Source organism: Haplochromis burtoni, unplaced genomic scaffold (genome assembly GCF_018398535.1).
Source record: "Haplochromis burtoni strain Fernald_Lab_line unplaced genomic scaffold, NCSU_Asbu1 Contig_132, whole genome shotgun sequence".
In the NCBI taxonomy this organism is placed as follows: Eukaryota; Metazoa; Chordata; class Actinopteri; order Cichliformes; family Cichlidae; genus Haplochromis; species Haplochromis burtoni.
Window position 1 is genome coordinate 1,241,976 of NW_024582493.1, and position 22,831 is coordinate 1,264,806.

A 22,831-nucleotide genomic window follows, 5' to 3' on the forward strand; every position below is an offset into this window, starting at 1 on the left:
TTTTTTTTTCACATTCTGTCTCTCACAGTTGAAGTGTACCTCTGGTGCAAATTATTGACCTCTGTCATCATTTTAGGTGGGGGAACTTGCACAATCGGTGGCTGACTAAATACTTTTTTGCCCCACTGTAACTAACACATTTACCGTATGGGATACAATGTCTGATCTACATGTGCTTCCTTTGTTGAGGCTGGGGAAACACAGGCCAAACACTTGTTTAAGTGGAATACACACACTTGGAATTTGGCTTGGATGGTGACATCCAGCCCAACCAAAGAAACAAGACGAAGCCGCCACATGTGAGCCAAACAAACAATATGTTACCGTACACTTGAATGGACGTGTAACTGCTGTGCTGTTTTTAGTGTTCTGGTCACTGAGTGTTCAGTCTTCTTCTTCAACAGTTACGAGTGTGTGTGTGTGCACATGTTTACATATCTTTGTGAGGACAGAAAATTGGCACGCTGCTATACCTGCGGGGACGTCCCCACGAGTTTGAAGGCATTTTTGAGGGTCAAAATGTGGTTTTAGTGTCAGGGTTACAATTGGGTTATGGTTAGGTTTAGGCTGAGGGTCAGGGTTAGGCATTCATTTTTGATGGTTAGGGTAAGCGGCTACGGAAAGCATTATGTCAATGAGATGTCCTCACGAAGACATGAAAACGAGCGTGTGCGTGTGTGCATTACCACTGGGGTTGAATTGCATGCAGGATATAGGTTTGTCGTGAGCTGGGAAGTGAGCCACCACTCCTTCACCGTCCGAGTCCTCACTCACCAAGACCTGGATCGTATGAACACACACACAAACAAAATCCAAATCATTTTCTAACAATGAGAACATTAAACCCAGAGAGGGACTTTCCCCTGCTCAAGGATTTCTCTCCACATTTTGGTTTGGTGTGATATTGTCACCACACTAAGCACTGTTTTTTTGACATCACCCTGCTGTGAAACAGCTGGAAGTTTAACTCCTTTCCGAGTGTGCCATTGCCCTCTTGTGGACAGAATATAATAAGCATGTTACCTGAAATAAGACAAGTAAGCACTTTGTTGAAAAACCCACTTCTTCTGGTCAAAGAAAATATGAATCATCATAATTGGAGCTGTATTTCATTAGTGCTAGCGCTTTACAAAGATGCTGTACTGAGACCAGTGTGGACAGGATATGGCCTAACAACAGAGACAAGAATATGGACAAATTTACTTTGGCAATGATGTGGCTTTTCACATGTGGCTTTGACAATACCCCATGACACAGGGTCTTCCCGTAAACAGGCACAAACTGCCATCAAATGCAGAACTGGCTTTCCCCTTGTGCAACTTGCCAACAAAAATGAAATTGTAAGTTATTTTGTACAACTAGAGGCTGCTCCTAAATCTCCATACAAAGTCTGCTGTCAAGACTGGGACAAATCTAACACAGGCTGTGCTGAGACCAGGAGCTGGCAGAAAACTCCTTTAGTCACACAGAGAGATTAGACATAAGCCCAGACATGAGGCCACTTTGTGCAGAAGTACCGGTGTTTGAGAACACACACTCTTGTTTAAAAGAGTTAAATGTGGCCCCGGTGTTGCACTACGGATGTCAGGAAAGCTGGCCAAACATTTAAAATCTAAGCTAGTCCAAACAAGATAGCCTCTAAAAACTAAAAGGATTTTGTCTCACACTCCAAGCAAGATCTTAAGGATCCAGGGGGGGAAAAGGGGAAAAGGCGGGAGAACAGCATGAACAGAAAGAGGCTGGTGACATGAAGCAGATCACTTTTATTACAGTGCAAGCAGACAATGTTGTTCTGTTAGGGAATCCTGCTGGAGCCCTTTGAAACAAGAGTGTCCTCCAGAGAACCGAGCCCCTGTTACACAGGGGAGTGTGTGTGTGTGTGTGTGTGTGTGTGTGTGTGTGTGTGTGTGTGTGTGTGTGTGTGTGTGTGTGTGTGTGTTGAGACTGCTGTTCCAAATAAGGAGCAGTGATACAATGTAGCTCCAACCTCATCCAACTGGAAGCGATGGGAATGTCTTGGATCCCCACAACGACACAGGAACTCACCTCAATCATATTCCTGACTTCTCTCATCTCTCCAGAATTTACACCTCCAACCTCCGTCTTAATACACTCTCGACTGTCCCCACCCCACTATTCCCTTCAACCTCCATTTCTCCTACACTCTGAGTGCACCCCTCCCTCCTTGCCTGGCCTCATCAGTGTTTACGGCCAGTGTATGGTTACAGTGTGTCGCCTGGTGACAGAGTGCAGACCCACTTCTGAAGGCTTAGATCCAACTTATAAGACTACGGGCTGGTTACAGGGCGGTTACAGTCGCCGAGGAAAGGAGAAGGCAGAATGTGTGTGGTGATAACATCACTGACAAACTGTACTACGTACGAAAACACACCTCATTAAAAATGTGACAGCTCCTGCAGTGTGATTAATCACAGTTTGGAGAGGCTGAGGAAAATTCGGGGATAAAAGCTTTTAGCATTTCTTTTGCAATTAAGAGGAAGCCAACTGGTCAATCTGTAAACGAGGTTAGTGCAGCATATTTTCATTCTTACTATAACACACACCTAAGCTAGTCAGACCCAGAGTCAGGATAATAGATGCAAACTTACCTTAGTCATTTATGGAATGACACTATTTTTGGGGGGACACGTTCTGATTTTTTAGCGGCTTCCTTTCATTTTTATTAGACTGTTTATTATGATAACTCCTGGTGACCTTTGTTGTTGGTTGGAAGTTGTTTTCAAATTGCACTGCAAAATAATTACATGCACCAAACATTTACCAATATACTTTTCTATTTATTTATTTATTATTGCAAATACATCATTGTATACAACTTTACAGGTTGAGTAGAGTCGTGCTCGGTGTTACATCAACCATAATTCATGCTTTGAAATATCAGTGAACAATAAAAATTTATTTTAGCAATTTAAAATTATGTTATTTGGTTTGTTGTGCATTTTTATTACTTAATATTTATATTTAATGTATAATTTTTTAACTTACTAAATTTATTAATTTAGCTTAATTTTAATTGCCTTAACAAATGCATCAAAGCTACAATGGGATTAAAAAAATATCCCCAAAAATATTAATGTATTACTTCTCTAAACAGGGCACAATAACCTGAAGACCATCTGTAACACTAATAATGCCTTTTTGCTGCATTACGCCACAAAATTGTAAACCACTGACAGCTAAAGTGAATAACAACAACTTTCTTGTTACAATAAAATAAACAGCAACAGCCTCTCCAAGCATCTCCTCTACAAAGTGTAAAAATTATATATATATTAAAAAAAATTACTCCAAAAAATACGTCCGGAAAATGAATTTCCTACAGTCTTAAATCCAGGACCTGATTTAGCATGTGGTGCATTGAGTCAGCCTCGAGCTTCATGTCAGGTTGCAGCTGCATGTTTACAAAGTGTCTCTGTCACCAGCACGGCCAAAACAGACAGAACTCTGGCTAAAAGCTCAGTTGTTAAAATATGCAGCATATCTAACTCACACCTTTAGGTTAGTCGTGCCAGGTAAAAGAGACTGAGTGAGTCCAAGCCACCAAGCCTGCTTCTTGCCAAGCCACAGAGGCAAAGTTTTATTTACCTGGGACATACATGATGAGACCAAGGAAGCAAAAAGCCCATTTGCTGTGTGTGTCTAAGCAGTAACTTTCTATAAAAGTCACTTAAACAAGGCTGTCAGGTGGTAACAGTGAACCCAGTTTTATATATATATATATATATATATATATACATACATACATACATACATACATACATACATACATACATACATATATATATATATATATATACATACATACATACATACATACATACATACATACATACATACATATATATATATATATATATAAAATCACAATGAAACTTATTTAAAGAATACTTTGCAAACAGCAAACAGTAAGACAAAACGAAGCAGGAATGACTTTATGTTGGTCCATCCACTGAATCTAGTGTTGTTAACTTGTGACCAACCTAATATACAAGCTGGTGACAAATGAGAGGAAAACCAACATAAATGTTTTAACAGGGTGTTTTTCGCTCCACAGCTGCTTGGCATGAACTGCAACAGTGTGTGAAACTGCAGAGATGAACATCGTTCTTCCATTTAATCTTTTTGCCCAGTAAGTCATAGCAGAGGTGTTTGATTGGTTGAGGCCAACAGCATATTATTGATATAATGTTTGTACTCTGTGATCTACTGAAGGAGTCTTTAGCTTGAATTCCTTGCCTGCTCATTTATTCCACAGACGGAAAACAAGACATATTAAGAATTCTGCTGTTGCTAGTGTTGCATTGTTTATTGCTTACCACAGTAATAATGTGCATGGCCCCATTTTCTTTTTTTAAGATGCCATTCCTCAGTGAATGCAGGAGGTGCTCACTTTAATGGATGTTGTAAGACTGTAATGGTCAGTTTTGTCTTTGTGTACTGGAAACCCTTCAGCAAATTAATAGGGGACATTATCCTGCAACTCAATTCCTCGGATGAACACAATGGCAAAGCATCATAGACTGTATATAAAAGATGGTATCACTGATTGGTTTGTGAAGCACCGGTTTAAAGGGGTACCAACCATTTACCATAGAAACCCAACTACAGATGAGCAAATGATTGAATGTCAAAGCAGTATAAGAGTTTACCTTTACACTCCGCATCCACTCGACTCTCTCCGCACGAGTGTTTAATTAAACTACAAGACACGCAAGGCTTGTAGTTTAAATGCAACTGCCGCAATGAGATATCTCCTTCGATTTGAGGTCAATACCAACTAAAAAAAGCATCACAGTTAATACTAATAAAATGCAGTATTTTAAAATCATTTCAAGCAGCAAACAACTGAACTGACCTGTCCTTCTCCAACACTGTGTGTGTCAATAATGGTGACCACACCGGGGTTGTGTGGGCTGCGACGGCTTGCACTGTGAGATGTGCCCTCCTCGTCTGGAGTGCTTGCCGGTATGGTGCCTGCTAGCTGGGTCACAACTTTACCGACCATCGTCAGACCTGTTTTTAAAGTCTGAGGAAGAAAGGAAAAAAATATAATACACACCTGATGTTATATATTCCCAAGCAATATATTATACATCTATGTGATATCTTTGGTTTGGGTTGCAGTGCGCATACGTGCTTCTGTGCATGGGTGCATGTATACAGCATGTTCACTTGATGCCGGCTGATGGCTCGCAGTGCTGATGACTTGACTGTAGCCATAGAAGACACGTGCGTGCGCGGGAGGCTCCTCTGTGTCCGCTTAAGGCCCAGCCAGGGTGTCTGCCTCAAACACACCTCTGTGGCTCGATTGAGGGAAATGGATAGTGCTGCTTAAGTGGAGTCTATCTCACCTACTACACTGTCTTACTCTAATGGAGTCCAGTGTGCGTGACTGTGTGTTTGTGTGTGTGTAAGCACCAAAGGGGCCCCGGAGAGCCTAATCAGGCATTCAGACTAGGCGGCCCTGTCAATACAGTGTGGCGCCTTGCATATGTTGGGTCTGGGGATCACCCGCTGTCTCTCTTTGCCACTTGACCAGACACACTAACAGTGAATGCTACGTGCATGCACTGGGGTGTGTGTGAGTGTGTAAAATGCAAGAAAAGCCATCAATTATTAAGTGAGGCGTTTGGCTCCTAATTGATCAACACTAATGTGTTTTCTAATCACTGCAGTTGTGGAGTTCTTAGTAGTCCAAACAGGAGTTATTGATTTCCTAGCACGCAGGGGGGGTTTGGAGGAAGATCATGCCTCAGGGCTCACAACACTTACGCACGCAGAGCTGATGTTACTATCTAAACACGATACAGCCTCATCTTTATGTGAACGGTCTTTCTTAATTATACACCCAGGAATGACAGGCAACAGGACTTTTGTGCTACATAAATTCCCTGTAAGACAGAAAATTCAGAACAGCCAGTCGGTCAGCGCCACTGCCTTCTCTCTCTTTTCTGTCTTTTTTATAAACAAAAGCCATTATACTTTAATGCTGCCCCCGCCCTCCTCCTTTTCTGTTCCCATGTCTCTGGATGTCAGCACTAAGAGCCAGCGTGTCGCGCCACAAGCCAAAGGGAGATACCTTGTCATCCATATTGAGATATATGGTCCTAAACGAGGAGAGGGCGGGCAAGCAGACTGCCTGTCTGCATATCAATACCCCCTGCAATTGTCAACCCATCACCATGCTGCTAATCTGTTAGAAAGACAGTTGTCTTTTTGATGTATAGCCTTGTTACCCCACTAATGAGTCATCTTCGCACTAGCTGTGAGATCCACGTGCTCTTTGGAATCAATTAGCCCTTCTTCTGTGACCAAGTGGAGAAACAGACTAGAACCATATGAGGAGGTAGTTCGTCTGCACGTGTTAGCAAGTTGCTTTATTGGCCCAGGATTTTATTTCACCTGGTATCAAAGAGAGCGCTGCTGGCTGTTAGTGAGCCATCTTAGAGCCACTTCCCCATGATGCTGACTGAAACAAGACCAATGAAGAGAAACAGATTATAGTGGGAAGCAGGAGATCAGCAGGTTGATGAAGTGTCTCATAAGCTTAGCCACAGTCGGCCAGGCGGCACAGGTGGATCCAATGTCAGCACATTTACAGATGGTGCCGGCAGAGCTGGAAATACCATCTTCTGTGCCGTTTTATCTGAGTGTCAAGCTTACCGTAGGACGTTCAGACTGATTACAGCCATATTGTGAGAACGTGAGTATAGTTTTGAATGTAGTGTTACATGTTCATAAGAACTCACATCTATCTAATAATTAATCCAGAGCAACGTCTCAGTTGATTCGCTATCTAGAACCATAAATTTTAGCTCATGAATGCCAATCTGAGCGTGTATGGACTTTGAGAGCAGATAATGTAATGTTTTTTATCTGAAATACACTTTAAAAAAATAATAGCCAGACATGTTCTCCTGTGCATTTCTTTTATGTTCACGCCTATATATAAATAAAGCTGTGACACATTCGGCGTACTTCTCCTGAATACAGTGCTTTAGAGAATGCCACTTAGGATGTTATTTATTAGGATTTTTTATTTATTTACTTTTGAGGAAGAAGAAGAAAACCTAAGAATCTCGATGAGAGAGAACGATAACACATGTAGAGAAAAACAGTTAAATGTGTGTTTGTACATCACTTACTTTGGCAGCGTTGATCACTGTGGCGGTATAAGACTGTGCATTGTCACCACAGGCTCCTCCACGAGACTGGTGACATCTTATCAACTGGAAAAAAGGTAGATTTACTAATAAACACAAGACGTATAGCGGACGTCCGAGGGAGATGAACGAAGAGGTAAATTTGGGAGAATTAACCCAGATGCAGGCATTTAAAAGGCTGCCCTCTTCACTCTTTAGAGGAAATTGGTTTTGTCGTCAAAGACAGGCTGCACGACCAAACAGCCTGCTCTGATTAATTTCATATACAATATCACTGGAATAGCTCCGTCCCAGTATTACTCTTGAAAAACTAGATTTGGTCATTTCTGAAAATCCGTAGGCACAAACAGCAGCCCCATCTGTCAATTACTTGAGTGGGCCAGCACCAAAACACTACTTCACATTAAAAGTATTACAGGATGCACAATAGAACATTCTGGTTTTTGTAAATACTTAACAATCCCATTAAACAGAAAACTCCAGTACATCTGCTGATTTTCAAAATGTTATCATCTCTAGTGGACTCTTCTTGGAATGAGTTGTTTATCCAGACAGATTAAAGAGGCAGAAAATAGATAAAATGCATTTTTTGGATTGTAAATATGTCGCTTCTCTGATAAGGCACTTCTGCACTGGATGAATATGTGTGTATGTGCAGACTACCTTGTTCTCAGCATAGGCTAGCCAACGGCTTCCCAGAGCTATTGGATTGAGGCTGGGGCCGGGGCAGGGATAGCAGCCTGGAAAGACACAATGACGGCCATAAGACAGTGAGGACAGAGACATACAGAAACAGATATGAAATAAACAGGATTGCAGACAAACCAACTCATGCTTTTTTACTGCTTTTTTCAGGTCAATTTACCTTTTTAACTAATAAATTTCTAATAATGGAGACAGCTGGTGCTTCAGTTCAGTCCCTGCCACTTAAAGACTTACGATTCATCTCACTGTCAATAAGAGCAGGCTTACAGTCAAACAGAATATTTAGAGTGGTGTGGATTATGTTGATTGAAGAATTGAGTCCAATTTTACAACTTGTAAGAAGATTTTGCACAAATTAATCAATACAAGTGTGGTCAAGTGACATTATTAAGACAGTCTATACCTTTTTGAGACAATCTCTTATTTAAGCTACTTTGGTAAGTAACCTCATGACTGAAAGTCTGCCATAAAACAGGAAGTCCTCCCTGGAGAGTGTCTGAAACCATCTTAAACCGTGTGTTTGTGGGGAGTTTCTTGTTTTGGAAAATAAATGGGAGTCTGATGAGGCTGACATGTCTATATGTGTGTGTGTGTGTGTGTGTGTGTGTGTGTGTGTGTGTGTGTGTGTGTGTGTGTGTGTGTGTGTGTGTACACCCAGGATGACCTAATGGAGACTGGTACCCAATAAAATTGAAGATGGCTCCTCTGGTGATTGACCAACACAATAACCCTTATGGGGATATATACAAACGCACAAACAGGATGACACACATGTGTTGTCATCACAGATTAAAATAGTAACCAGTGCTGAATGACGAATAAAACTCTTCACAAACGCTAAAATCGCATATTTTTCTCTTTTTATCGATGTAGAAGTAAACACTGGCACAAGTGGAACGTGTTTTAACCAATACCATATCTGACAGGAGTTTGCTCTTCAAGACAGAATCAACCAAAACCAGGCCTCCATGTGCCCGTAAACAGAATGAAGAAATTATTGATTTCATCATAAATATCTTTAAATGTAAGCAGACACAGACAGTGACAGTCTCTCCTTCCCAGTATGGCAAACACACAAAGCAGCAAAATGCTGATCCAGTGATGATCTTTTAAAAAGGTAGGTGTTTGCCTCACACGTGCACAAACATGCAAACACACTTAGCTGATGTAAGTGCACAGAGGTGTGGGGCAAATGGCTTGCTGACAATAATTTATTGCTCAGGGAGCAGATGAGGTGGAGGCTTTAGTGTACTGTGTTGGGGAAGGAGCCGATAGGAGGGTCGGTGGGAGTTTTAGGTGAGTCACAAGGGTTGCTGGTGATGCCAGAGAAGGTTTTTTTGCCCCTCCAAGGCCAAGCAAGACAGAAAGTGTCTGACATCCTGGGTGGAGAGCATGTGACTAAACCAGAAGAGGGAAAAGACTTGATGGATGGATCGGCTGATCTTTCTTCTCCGATACTCCCAGTTTTTAGAAGGTTCTTTTTCCTTCCTGAACATTCAGGCCAGGTTTTCACCCAAGCCAGCAAAATCCTTTCTGTGAGCCACAAGATGCTCAGTCTAAACTATTTGTTGCATAAAAAAACAACAACATTTGAAAAATCCCGCAAAGATTTAACATTACAATATAAAAAATGCTTTTGAACAGGTGTTGTTTAAATAAAATTGAAACTCCTCTTTTCACAAGAAAGTGAAAAGTCACTTTCTTGCAATCCAAAAGTGCACGAGCACACCTGGTCAGTGTGCGTGAGGTCAATAATGCACATGCCTGGATTTTTTATACAGGTTTTAAGGTAAAATATTTGAATGGCTGTTGCATCGTTTTGGCTTTACACTAAATGTTTGACTGCTGGCTGCTTCATCCCACTATTATGATTCAAATTAATAAAGGACTCATCTGAAATCTAATTAGCTGAAAAGCTTCTACAAACATCCATCTCTAAATCTAAGTATTATCTCTAACGTGCCCACATAAAGTAAACATTTTGCACAAGCAATTTCAAAAGAGCTCAACCCAAGTAAAAAAAAAATCCCAGATTCGGGGAAATAAATTATAAAAATAAAAAAAAACACATGATGAAGAAGAAAAAGCTGAATGTGACAGAGATAGAAACACAAACTAATGAACACTGAATACAAACTGTCGATAGAGGAAATTCAGAAGCTCTACTCTCAAAATGTAAAGCGACTTCACCTGCTACAAGCAAAAAAATGTGAATTTCCTGAAAGTGACAAAAAAAGAACAGGAATCATTTTAACAGAAGAACACATGAAGAAAACCAGTACTCGCCAATTTTGCTGTGGCATGCAAACACAGGTTGTAAAAGACAACCTTTGTGTTTGAAAAGACGTCTGCGACTGCATAGCAGCACCAAACACTTTCATGAGCAGTGTGTGGACAGCATCACGTTTGAGGCTGGGCCTGAATGCCTCGGAAACATTTACGAAACAATGAACTCAAAAGTATTATTAAGACATACATGTGAAGGTCAGGGCAGCAGCACATGACCAAGTGTGTTTTACTTAAAATTTCCAGGACTGATAAACAGTAAGTCAATTAAAGACTAACGTTGAGGGACACAGTTCGAAAACTTGCTTCCAGTCACATTTTATCAGAAAGGGAAAACTTTTGGTTTCAAAGGCATATGAAAAGTCGTCGTCGTCTTGTTTATGAATCCTCAAACGTTTCCACACGCACTTTTTGTAAAAACACATTAAGGACTACGATTGTGAGTCGTCCCATTCAAAAGGCAAACAGGACTGAGCAGAGGGGAAAGAAAGTTTCTGGGGCTGAACAAGCACCAGCTAGGAGCACACATACCACTCGATGCAAAGCAAGAACATAAACAAGGGACAAACACTAAGTGCTCATGAAAACATGACATGCCCACCATCACATCCCTGGAGAAGAAGAGCACATGCAGAGGTAGAATTGCTCATCCAAAGCAGATCTCCCCACATCACAGGACCCTTTGTTTACTGCTTTTATGGCCAAAACAGACCAAACGATGTTATGAAGAGGAGGCCCCTGCATTCAGAAACGATTAATAACTATTGAATATGTTTGGTTTCCTGCTGCCCAGACGCTGATAGGGAAGGCAGGCAGACAAAGAGGAGACACATTAAAGCCAGCCAGTAAGGTCAGTTTACTCCAGTCAATGACTTAAGTAGACAGCAATGGCCTTGTAATACAGTCTGGCATTTCTTTCACAGACTCCCTGAGCAGAGACGGCAGGTACAGCCGGGAGGATGCGAGAGCTGTGTCGTAAACAGTTTTCCTGTGCTGAGCTTCAAATGAAGGGTCTCACCATCTTGTCTTGATAAAAGCAGTTTAGTCACAATGCGATGCTTAAGAGGATTCCAATCCAGCAGGTCTTGGTGGCTTGTATTATAATCAATGATGTGCCTTGTATTTGTTTGGGTTGTGTGATGCGGGCATGACAGACTCGCTGATCATGTTTGGAAAGATTAAGTTTGAAGAAAGAATTTTACGTGACTGGCACTGTTTGTTTGTGCTACTACACAAAGTACAGGGCTGGGGTTTGGCCCCGTGTTTGATAAATACATATTTCTACAATAAAATAATGACAGGCCACATGTGACAACAATCATTCTTGTTTTTGATGTGAAAAGCAATTGATTTCTGTAACCTATTAAAACCTCCCTCTCTTTTTTTGCCAGATTATGTAGCAGGCTGAGAGAATTGAAAGAAGACGTATTCTATGCATTTTAATGTTTGTCATTTCTTGTCGTTCTCAGAGAGTAGCTTTGCATGATTCACAGTCGAAAAAAGCAACACTTATTTGCCTCATGTTGGGTTAGTGCAGCCGCTCGGCTCACCTCAATCCCAGGTGAGCTCTGTTCTCACAGCTAGAGCCGAGTTGATACACAGCAGTAGAAACCAGAGCACCCAGAGAACGGAACAACCACTCTTTTCCAACTTCATTATTTAAAACTTTTGCCATGTTCGATATGAACAATTACCCCTGGAGCAGTAAATAAGCATTATAGGACTCATGTGTTTAATATTCTTACTTGTAACAAAGAACTTCTTGGTGAATGTGCAGCTGTCAAATGCTGCAATCTTCTCTTGCAGGCTCACAACAAGGATACTGTGAGAAGGGAAAAAACATTCATGTGACTACATGACAAAAGTCTTTTTAAACGCATTTACTTATTCTGTTTAGCCAAACTCACTGTTTGTTGCAGTGGAGGTCATAGATAGGCGTCTTGAACTGAATTGATTTAACCATTTCCCCCGTCCTTAGCGAATACAGGTCAGCGCAGCAGTAGGGGGGGCTTGTCCTGGAGAAAAGAAAAAAAAAGGGCAACATTTTTAAACACCATTAATTTTAAAGTGTTTGAAAACTTTATGAACTGATAATCTAGTAACCACTGATAAAACACTGGGACTTCAGACTTTCACCCAAACGCTTCACTTTTTCCATTTGTAACTAAACTGTAAATTGTGGAAAGTAAAGCACACTAATAACATGCTTAAAAAAAGCAAAACACACCTGATATTCTTTGTGCAATGAAAGTTACTGCTTTTTCAAAAACTGTAGGTTTCTTTTCTTTCACCTTTCAGTCCCATTCATCCCTTCATCACGGTTGCCTAGGTGACCCTCTAGCGAGGTCATATGTCAATCAACAATCTTCTCTCTCACTGGTAGTCTCATCATCCGCTCATCAATCATGGGTCTCACCCACTTCTCATGGCCCATAGTTATTTCGCCTGAAGTCACTTCCAGCGTGTGTGCAGTTTAACAGGTTTCCAACAGACACGAGTTTTCAGGTAATTAACAGAATTACATCTGCAGGAATGAAAAGTCCTGTTTTCTACTTTAACTTTGTGATTTTGGTGGTCAGTTTTTCATTTAAGGCTTTATCACTGAACTTGTCGAAACAGATCTACTTTTGGGAGACCAGCAACGTATGCATGATTCAAAGTAACCAATATAGGTGGCTTATATAATCCAAAGCTGCAGGATTACTACACAGAAGGCTTAGCATGAGCAGCGTGTTAGCAGAGCTCCTCAGGAGGCATTCGGGCACTGTTGTCAGCTTTAGGTCACGCGTGTTTTGGGAGTGCTCACAGACCAATCACACAATCGTTGTGATTACGTGCATTAATGTATGAAAACAAACTTGAAGCACAAAAATTTATTTGATTTCCCGACGTCCCACTGCCCTGCACCTTCTGGGAATCCAGAGTAAAGGGGAGTAACATGAAGGGCAAAAGGGGAAATGCTTTGTCATGAAACACATTTACTAGAAGCCCTTCTATCAACACAGCAAAGAAGAGGGGTGTGTAAGGGAGCTTATCCAACAGCAGGCAACGGCTGCTAGAACAGGAAAATTTAGACATAAATCTTAATCAAGAGACTCCCCTCCACTACCCCCCGTCCCTTGTGCCCCCTCTCTGTCTCTGCGAGGAACGCCTCTACTGCTCTTCCATTCTCTGTCAACCTTGGCAGGGCCTGTGGTGCCGTGTTGGCTGAGGATTCAGGGGTGAACTGTAGTGTTAGTTTTGTTTTTTGAGCCATAGGACGAAGTGCTTTCAACAGTCCATTTAGTCTGCTTGTGCATACTAAGTGTAGATACATACCTCATCAGTCTCAGCATGGATACTTTTTGGACAAATGGAAGGCAGTGATTCTAAAATATAACAATGACTTTCATGGCAGAATAAAGGGAAACGGTGTGATATAAAACTTCAAATTCTGTTGAATGGAGTAAAAAAACCAAAACAATTAAAAACATGTTACAGAGAAGCACAAAAACAGCTGCACACTAGCACTGATTATATCAACATTGTGAAAGTTAGGTGAAGAAGGAGAGTCGACATGATCGATAACATCCCTTTACTGATGAGTAGAGCCAGTGGAAGACACCATTAGGAAGTGGCTTCAACAGCAGACATCTACTACCAAGTTACAGCAACTCCCACCGAGGGAAATCTGGACATTATTCAAATGAAGACATCATTATGGAAAGACCTTCATCCATTACAAGAGACAGATGACCTCAGCCACGTTGAATATTCCAGAAGCACACCCTATTCTGACCGACTCCTGCGTCAAGGTCCGTCTGCCGTGCCAGTCTTCACTATTGCTTTTCTTCTTTGTCTGTCACTCTGATTCAAAACTATTGCACAAAATAAACCCACTGCGTAATACTGTATACCAAAGGCAAACCATGGAAAACATACATGACATTATCAGGAGACCCCAAAAAAGCCATTTACAGATAAGGAACAGGATCGAGTGTGATACCTCTAAAGTGCCTGTTTATGAGAATCAGTGGGTCACAGCCAGCGAGGGCTTTCAATTTGTTATAACCCTTTACTCACATGAGAGCATTGATGCATCACAACAACACAATCTACAGCCAATAATCATGCAACATGTTCGCAATGACTAGCAATGCTAACATCCTAATGTTCACTACAACCACCACATCAGTTTAGATGTTAGCATCCTAACACCAAGTTCAACTGCAGGTGAGCCTAACATCCTTTTTGTTGGATGGAAAGTAAGGAAACAATGTTCACAAGACTAGAATAGATGTAGAAAATATAATGTTAATAGTTCAGAGCCTTGCTGTGATCTTTCACTGGTGCCCAGAAACTGCAGTGATGTTGGTGTGTTACAATAAAAAGATTCAATAATCAAATGCAAGTATAATCAAATGTGTCTCTGTAAGCACAGGCCCTTGGAATATGCCCACCCTTTATTTGATTGACCAACGTACCTTGTTACCGAACGGCAGAGCAGACGCATCAAGGCAAAATCTGAGCAAACAGTCTATTATGTGTGAACTGATCCAGCATTTTTTTGTTAGATTCTTCTGCAGCAACACCTTCATCACTCTAGTCTTAGTTAAGTAAACAAGGCTGACGCATTTTTGGCACAATGCTTTTGGCACTCTGAATCCATACCACGTTTTCCAATGCAGGAAGTGCTTAATGGACCTGGTGATAGAGCACCCAACTTGTCTTTACCCCAAACAGCCTTCTCTTCAGCCTTCTCTCATTTCTTCCACCCTGGATTCCATGGTTCTTATGTACACTCTCGCTGTATTTGTGCAGTGTTTCACATGTCTCATGACTACTGGGCCATCATTTCAACTTGAAAAATCCTGCAGACTGATATTTGTTGAAGATGTGTTAAAGATGGAAGAATCTCAACAACTTGTTCATTATGACAAGCTGGAGTGCTGCAGAGATTAAAAATGTAGATGATGTTTTCACAAACTTGTCTAGCCTTTAGCTTCTTTTTATGTTATACAGTGCACCCAGAAAGTATCCACGGTGCTTCACTTAATCCACTTAATCCTTTACAACTAGTAATAGCTGTAAAAGTAGCAGAAGCAATAAGAAGCAGATAGTAGCAGTAACAGAATTTCCCAAATATGGAACAAGTAAAGTTTTCCTATTTCATAAGTGGTGTTTTAGGAACACAATCCTGTGGAACACTCTGTCAACATCTGTTTAAAAATCAGCTTGGACAGCACAGACACAAACACGACTTCACCACTCACTGCTAACACACACATGCACGCACACTCTCGCAAATGCACATGTGTTAGGTAAGATCAGAGGCACTAAAATCTGACATGCACGTTTTTTTTTCCTTAACACAAACAAAGGGAGGAACACACACCCAGAGATGCAAAATGAAATAACTGCTGCAACAATACCCAGCAACTATCTTGATGACTGATACAAGAGTGAAACTCTAAGGGAACATTATGTGTTACACATCCACACACGCTTACGCACAAACATTTATACACACAGGTACATACTAACGTTCTTTTGTATATTTCCCAAGCTAAACAGCAAAGGCGCCAAGTGAGAAGTTGGGTCACAACCTAAGCCTAGATTTTAAACACTGTCTCAAGACTAAGTGTGGACTGTGTTTTTCTGCCTGGATGCTAACCCAGCTAATCCAAGTGTGTTCGTCCCTCCAGTGGCTCCTGCCCCTTTAGGAAGACAGAAGACGTGCCGTGGAAAAAGTTTCTAAGAATCCCCGTTTCATTTTTCCATCCTGACAGTTAATGTCTCCGTCAACATTTCACTGGTGCTCGCCCTGCAAGTACAGCGACCAATACCAATCAAGAATACTGGCATTAAGATTAATCCGAAAATTTCGCTCAACGATAATTTACTTTCAGGCGGCTGCATCATTGATTTCAGCATTATCAGAGTCCGATCAATCCAATTCAAAGCTCTATCCCGAAAAATGGGCCCCTGGAATTGATTCAAAGGGACAATGATAACCCACTGTTATAGAATCAAAATGGCACAGGGTTCAATTGTTTTGCTTTTGCAGTATTTTAACAAATGACCTAGTTCTAATGGAGGCAATGTGGGGTCAGATGTAATAAGATTTCCTGATGCCGGGGACACTGGGGCGTAGGTTGAAAGCAAGGCTAAATCACAATTATCATTATGGATCATGGCGGGATGTCAGTCCTTGCACATGTTAAGGTGACGCCGAGCACCATTGCCCAGCTCAGTAACAGGCCTATTATGATGGCCCTATTAGATCAATGTGTCAATTACTATTACTCAAACTGGCCCTTGGGTCTGAAAGGATATAAAATGAGGGAGATGGAGGAAAAGAGGCTTGGCTCATTTACTTCCTGTGACAGGACAAGAAGCTACTCCAAAAATTAAGGAGAAAATGTAAAGGGCTTGTCAGATACAGAACTTAAAAACGGCAAAATGACAACAGAACATGGTTAGAGAGAGAGAAACTACATTTCTGTTAAATTCGTCTGTTGTGGGATACGATGGCATAAAGAGGACCTTGTATCTTGGAGGACTTGAGTGTCAAACTTTAGTCTTTTTATGTTCCAATCAGTATGCCAGCCTCAGACACCCTGTGTCCTTCTTGTGAAACCGAGTGAAAATTTAGGGGATGAACACAGTCGAACAGTATGTGTTCTCTGGGGAGCATTGGGAACATCTACATTTAATGTCACAGCAAAGTCGCTGAGGTATTTTAAACCAAAAATGTCAACATGATCGCCAAGGCTTTTAGTCTGGGGAAGAATGGCACAGCAACCAATTTACCAATGTTTCTATGAAAGGAAACCAATCGCTAGTGATGCTAAAATTGTATATTTAAAATAGCATTTTAGTCCTTAAGAAATGTAACTTCTTTGAAAAAAATAGTGTCACCATTGAAACTACAGTACCAGCACCTGTAGGCTAGGAAGATCAACCACATAGAAATTGTAAGACTTGAGTTGCGGTCAGTTTGGGACGGTCCAGAATTTTCTGAATTTAAATTGCTGTGGGCATAAAACAAGTACAGGGCAGACTTGCTGAATGCATAACTATTTCAGATGGTCTTACAGTAAATGCTGGCTGCTTGGGTCATTTTTGTCTTCTACTACTCTGCACATTTATAAGCATACATTTTAATTTTAGATACACAACGGTTTACAACAGTCATTAGGGGCTATTATGGATGGCACGTGTCTTATTATTGTGTCATTACTTCCTCTTGGATTAAACATACTGACATCTGTCACTTTTCCTCTGTTTGAGGCAATCTGCACACGTCTTTCCATGAATGTGAACTTAAACCGGGAGATCCAAACCACAAGATTTCATGTGACTGTAGAAAGCATAAGATGGAAGCCATAGAAGGAATTAAAAAGAAGGCAAATAAATTAATTTACAAGGAAGGGACTTCACCACATTTCCTACTGCTGCAAAGTTTTACAAGCTCCCCAAATATAGACGACAATTACATAGTGTGGAAATGCTACACAAATACAAGCTCGGTTTGGGAAGCTGAGTCTGCTTCTGCTGAAAGATAGAACTCTGATGCTCCAACTGCAGACTGTAAAACTTCTGAGGAATGGGAATCGTAATCTCACTTTTCAATATTAAAACCAGAAATTTAGGATCAGCATTGCCAACAGACAGCAGTTTATGCCAACACTGAACAAGTACTCAGAGCTCTCCTCAGACGTTTATTCTAGGCAGGATAGAAAAGTGTTCTTGACAATAAACTCTCTTAGAAGCTACAGTTTCCACTGCTATTGTTGTAAAGGAAAAGAATTACAGGTAAATTTGGATGAATTTTAATTTAGATATCTTTTAAAAAATGTCCAGCTGTTTGCTTCTATTAAGAAAATTACTGTTTGCATTACAAGCTTTCATGAACGATGCATTTAAATATGCCAAAGATGTATTGGAGTTGGAGACCAACCAGTCCCGCCACCAGTCGACCTGCACAATTGTGTTGTCATCCAAAGTGGTCAAGCAGAGGGTGTTGTACACTCAGCCTTTGGGTGACTACTTGTAATCAATTATCAAATGCGAAAAGATTTTATGTAATCACTGGGCAATCACTGATTTTTCCTAGTCTCTCATATGTCATGTTTTTAAGCTAGCACGACTAAGACATGTTATTTGATGTACAGATATTTAAACGAGATATTATCAAATGTGCAAAAAATTATTTTAAATTACAAGAAATTTGTATTTTCCACTATTCAGAGAGTAGTGGTGGTGTAGGAACAGCCTCGAATGTTCTAGTTCACAAAAAATTTGGAAAACAATATAAAATATTTTTGGCCTATTGTATCTCAACCAAAATCTTGGACTAGCATAAGACTTGCACTAGCCTCCACCTGCATACGCACCCCATTTACAGTTGTAGTCAGAAGTTTATGACTTTAAATATGACTTTTAAAAAAAAGAAGAAATGGGTACACAATTTGAATTTATTTAGGATTTTCTCTCATTCACACATGGTCAAGTACACATACCGGCTCAAACATATACATACACTTAAAACTTTTAATTATTCATGCTGAAGGTTCCACAGTGTCTCTTAATTTGACAAGGCCAAAGCTTATTCTCGTTAGTGATCAAGATCATGGATGATTACAACTTGCAGTTTCCGTTTTTGTAGTTTTTCTCTTTCCAGTCCAAAGTGAGTTTTACTTGACCAAGACAGAAGCCCCTGGTCGAAAATCAACACCTTAAAGCTCAACTGAAAATTGCAGCTGCCCATATGACCAAGCCAAATGCCTCCTGGAAAGGACATTTTATTTACAGAGAAGACAAAGATTGACCCATCTGGCCACAATGACAAGAGGTATGTTTGAAGGTGAAGGTGAAGCTTCAAACAGAAGAACATAGTACCAACTGTCCAGCATGGTGGTGGTAGCATTATACTGTTTTGCCAGTGGTACTGGTACATTGCAAGAGGACTGCCTCCAAATTCCTTAATTTCACTTCAAATCAACAGCTTGATGGCTTAAACCATACAACTGGGTGGTCCAACGTGAGAATGATTCCAAAAACACATCAAAACTGGTCTTTACAGGGGTAAAGCAGGCTAACACTAAGCTTCTAGAATGGCGTTCCCAAACCAGTTCCCAACCAGTCCAATGAACTCTACCAATTCTGGCAAAAAGAGTGGTCAAATAACCCGCCAGAATTACACCAGAAAATTGTCAATGGCTACCAAAAGCATACTTGATAAGGGACACTTAACAAAATGTTATTGGGTGTATATGTATATATATTTGAGCCTGTATGTATACTTTTGACCCTGTATGGAGCTAAAGAAATTAACAATACATACAATAATTCTAACAGTTCAAAGAAATCATTAAAACTCTCAAATTACCATGACATTTGTCCCCATGATGAGTTTATGTAAAATTCTATATTTATGAAATCAAAGGGAAAGAAAAGAAAAACTGCAGTGCAACGTTTTTTTCTCTACTCCTCCTTATTTGTTTTCTCTTATGACTCTTATTGGCTCTCTGCTGAAACCCAGAGCTCCCCTTCTCCACACACAAATACTAGCCACATCAGAGCCTACTGGGGGCCTGGGGGAGCCACAGTGATTCCGGCAGGCTGGAGGCATTAGCAGGAAAGTAATTAGGGTAAAAAGTTCAACCACAGCTCCATGTCTGCCAGAAATACATTTCCTCCACTATTTAATACTTCACATAATAATAAGAATAATTGCCAGCATTTTGAAAACAAACTACCCTGTGTTTGTCCATGTGTATTCATGTACAGGCTTTTACTCATTGTTAGTGTTTATGTGTTAAAGCATACTGCATTAGAGTGAAAAGTGCAGCTAAATAGATAACAAACCCATTAAATCTGACTATACTAGCTACAAAACATTTAAAAAAAAAAAAAACTCCTACAAGTTTGTGACTCAAAGATGTGTAACATTAAAAGCACAACAATGGGGGAAAAATCAACATGGGATTTATGTATATGCACCCAATAAATTCAGCTTATTCTTTCTTTGACAGCAGTGAAGTGGGTATTAATATTCATTACCCAAACCATGGCTTGCATTAGATCCCATTTTAACCTCATGTGCCAATTTTCTGTCTATGTTAAGTGGAAGCACTTGACACAAGAAACATCTGGTCATACAGCAGTTCTTTCTTCTGCTTTGACATCTTAAAGCTATATAAGAAATGTGACGTATCAACTTAGGCCGGTGTTCAACTTTTATATTTTTCAGAGCAAAACTTTTCATGACTATTTCATCAGCTCTAAAGACAAAATTACTTGCTAGCATTTAGTAAAATATATTTATTGCAATAACTCAAAAAGTAATAATTAACTTTTTAATCTTTGTTGTTCTGCAATCAATAGACCAATAGAAAAGCCTGTGTGCCCTATTAGTCATAAAGGCACAGGACTCCTGTTAAGGGAGTGACAATGAGCTGCTGGAGGCATATAAATGCATCACAATTGGGATGTAATAGTGGCTGGTGCAATGCCCACTTACCAAAAGTAGTACAGGAAAGGGAATCATAGCCAAATCATTGGATTCATAAATATCTGTACAAAATTTCAAAGTAATCTAGAAGGTGGCTGCAGGGAAGGACATGCTGGAGAGATTATGCCACTCAGTCGTTATTAGTATATTTAAGCCTGGGCAGAAGTGGTGGATGGAGATTGCCATCTCTACAGCCCCATGTTTATCATGGATGCAATTTTTGTTATCTTCTAATCGGATTATGTAATCAGAAAGTATGTCTCCTCCAACATCTCAGGGAAGCTTCAAAGTAAAGTCATTTTTGGACCTCTTTTAAATATTGGTAGAGATGAGACTTCCCCAACTTCATAACTTCATTACTTACAGCCATAAAAAGGCATCTAATTATTTTTGCCCAGTTAAGCCTTAATCTAAGACTGATAGCGAGCCCTCCAACAGTGGGTGTTACTTAACAGTTAACATCTGGAGAAAATTACAATAGTATTGCAATATACTTCAATCTAGAGGAAAGGAAAAGTTTAAACTTTAGTAAAATAAAATATTAATTGCTTTGACCACAGGGGCCTGGCTTAAAGAATGAAGCTGTGGTAAAAGTTTGAAAAGTCATTACTAATCATTCAGCCTGTCGGCTGTGTTTATATGCACCACTTCCAGTACTACTGAGTATAATCTGACTTCCTATTTGAAGGAGGAAAACTGGCGAGGCAGAACACATTTTCGACAGACATAAAGCAGACATGGAAGTCAAAATAAACGTTCCACAGTGAAGCCTGAGCCCCTGAGCTCTGCCTATGCACTGCACAAGTACGTATGTGTGTCCACATGTGGGGCAACGAAAAAGGGGAAGTGAAAGAACAGATTACAGCTACTCTCATTTCCACGCAGGAGCATGACAAAAGTGTCAGGGAACAATTTGATCAAAATGGTTTTCTCAGTGGAGAACATGACATTCCTTTCCACAAATTGAAGGCCAATTTTGCCAGCCAGGGCACAAGGAGGACTGTGGATTGTCCTCTGGGCTGACACGGTGTCTAAATACTCCGATCATCTTGAACATAATTGATACAGCTTTACCGCAATTTTGATGCAGGACAAATTAAATACGTTCACGGCAGCATCCACCCTCCAGCTAAGATTGGACAGCACGTTTGTGCGCATGGTCATGGTGTGACAGTGAAGAATACCATAACCTCATGGTGGATAAAAAGCATCACTTCTCCAAATCCCTTAATCTGGTGGCTTGTTTTATACAAATGCTTCACGATTTCCATTTAATACACTTTAGAAAAAGGATACATCCGGTGCACAGAGCAAAACCTGTCATGAAAATGCACTGAAACACTTAGTGCTTAGTGCTTCAATGGGCTTTTGCCATCAAAAGTGTTTGTGTGGGCTAAGTGGAATTTGTTGCCTCCAACCATGTAGTTAATAACCTGTGATATTTCACTAAAGGATTTAAAGCAGATTAAATGCAAATGTGCAGGAGGATGAAATTGTGTTTGCTGTACATTTACTTTGGATTTTGCATGGCACTTACTGTCAGTGTGAGTGGTGGGAGGAGGCACGCTTCACCCAACCCTCTGTGTAGCTTTTTAGGTTTGTTTTTAAAGTAACACTGCACCACGAAACAGCACCTTATGACTTATGGGAAATTAGAGTTAGGTAGTAGAAACTGAAACCAAAGCACATCAGCTTGCACCGATAATTTGCATAGTTTGATGCCTCAACATTTAAAGATGAAAACTATATCCATTTGTCAATTGTTTTTCACATTTATTGTGCAAGCATTGCTTATTTGCTTGCCCAATCTCAACAGGAAACACTGGTCAATCGCTTAAATAGGGTTAAAAGGAGCCATATTTATGAAGGTGACTACTTAGGGTCATGTGTGTTGTGCACGTTGTCTCTGAACAGCAGACTAATGTGATCAACCGATCATATTAGATGAGGAAAATGTTGCCTTGGTAACCATAAAAATAGGCATGTGGCTAATGTCATGAAAAGGTCACTTCTAAAACAGACCATGATTTTTTTTTTCCAAGCCCCTAACTAAGTGCTTCTGTTGGCTAATTAATCAGAATCAGAATCAGAAAGGGTTTATTGCCAGATGTTGAGCAGGTTTACAACATTAGGAAATTGCTGCGGTGCTTCAGTGCAA

The 22,831-nt window shown here is 40.4% G+C and overlaps 1 protein-coding gene across 7 annotated transcripts in view; it reads right to left on the reverse strand.

The window, feature by feature from the left end:
• Positions 1-22,831, reverse strand: part of bcas3 (BCAS3 microtubule associated cell migration factor) — a 322,176-nt gene that overhangs the window by 271,405 nt on the left and 27,940 nt on the right. For all 7 annotated transcript variants that reach the window (XM_042224209.1, XM_042224204.1, XM_042224203.1 and 4 more), the window contains exons 8-13: positions 12,083-12,190; positions 11,921-11,997; positions 7,848-7,924; positions 7,167-7,250; positions 4,877-5,047; positions 687-780 (exon numbers count right to left, since the gene is read on the reverse strand). In XM_042224209.1, coding sequence (XP_042080143.1) covers positions 687-780; positions 4,877-5,047; positions 7,167-7,250; positions 7,848-7,924; positions 11,921-11,997; positions 12,083-12,190 — 611 coding nt within the window. The remainder of the gene's footprint in view (positions 1-686; positions 781-4,876; positions 5,048-7,166; positions 7,251-7,847; positions 7,925-11,920; positions 11,998-12,082; positions 12,191-22,831) is intronic.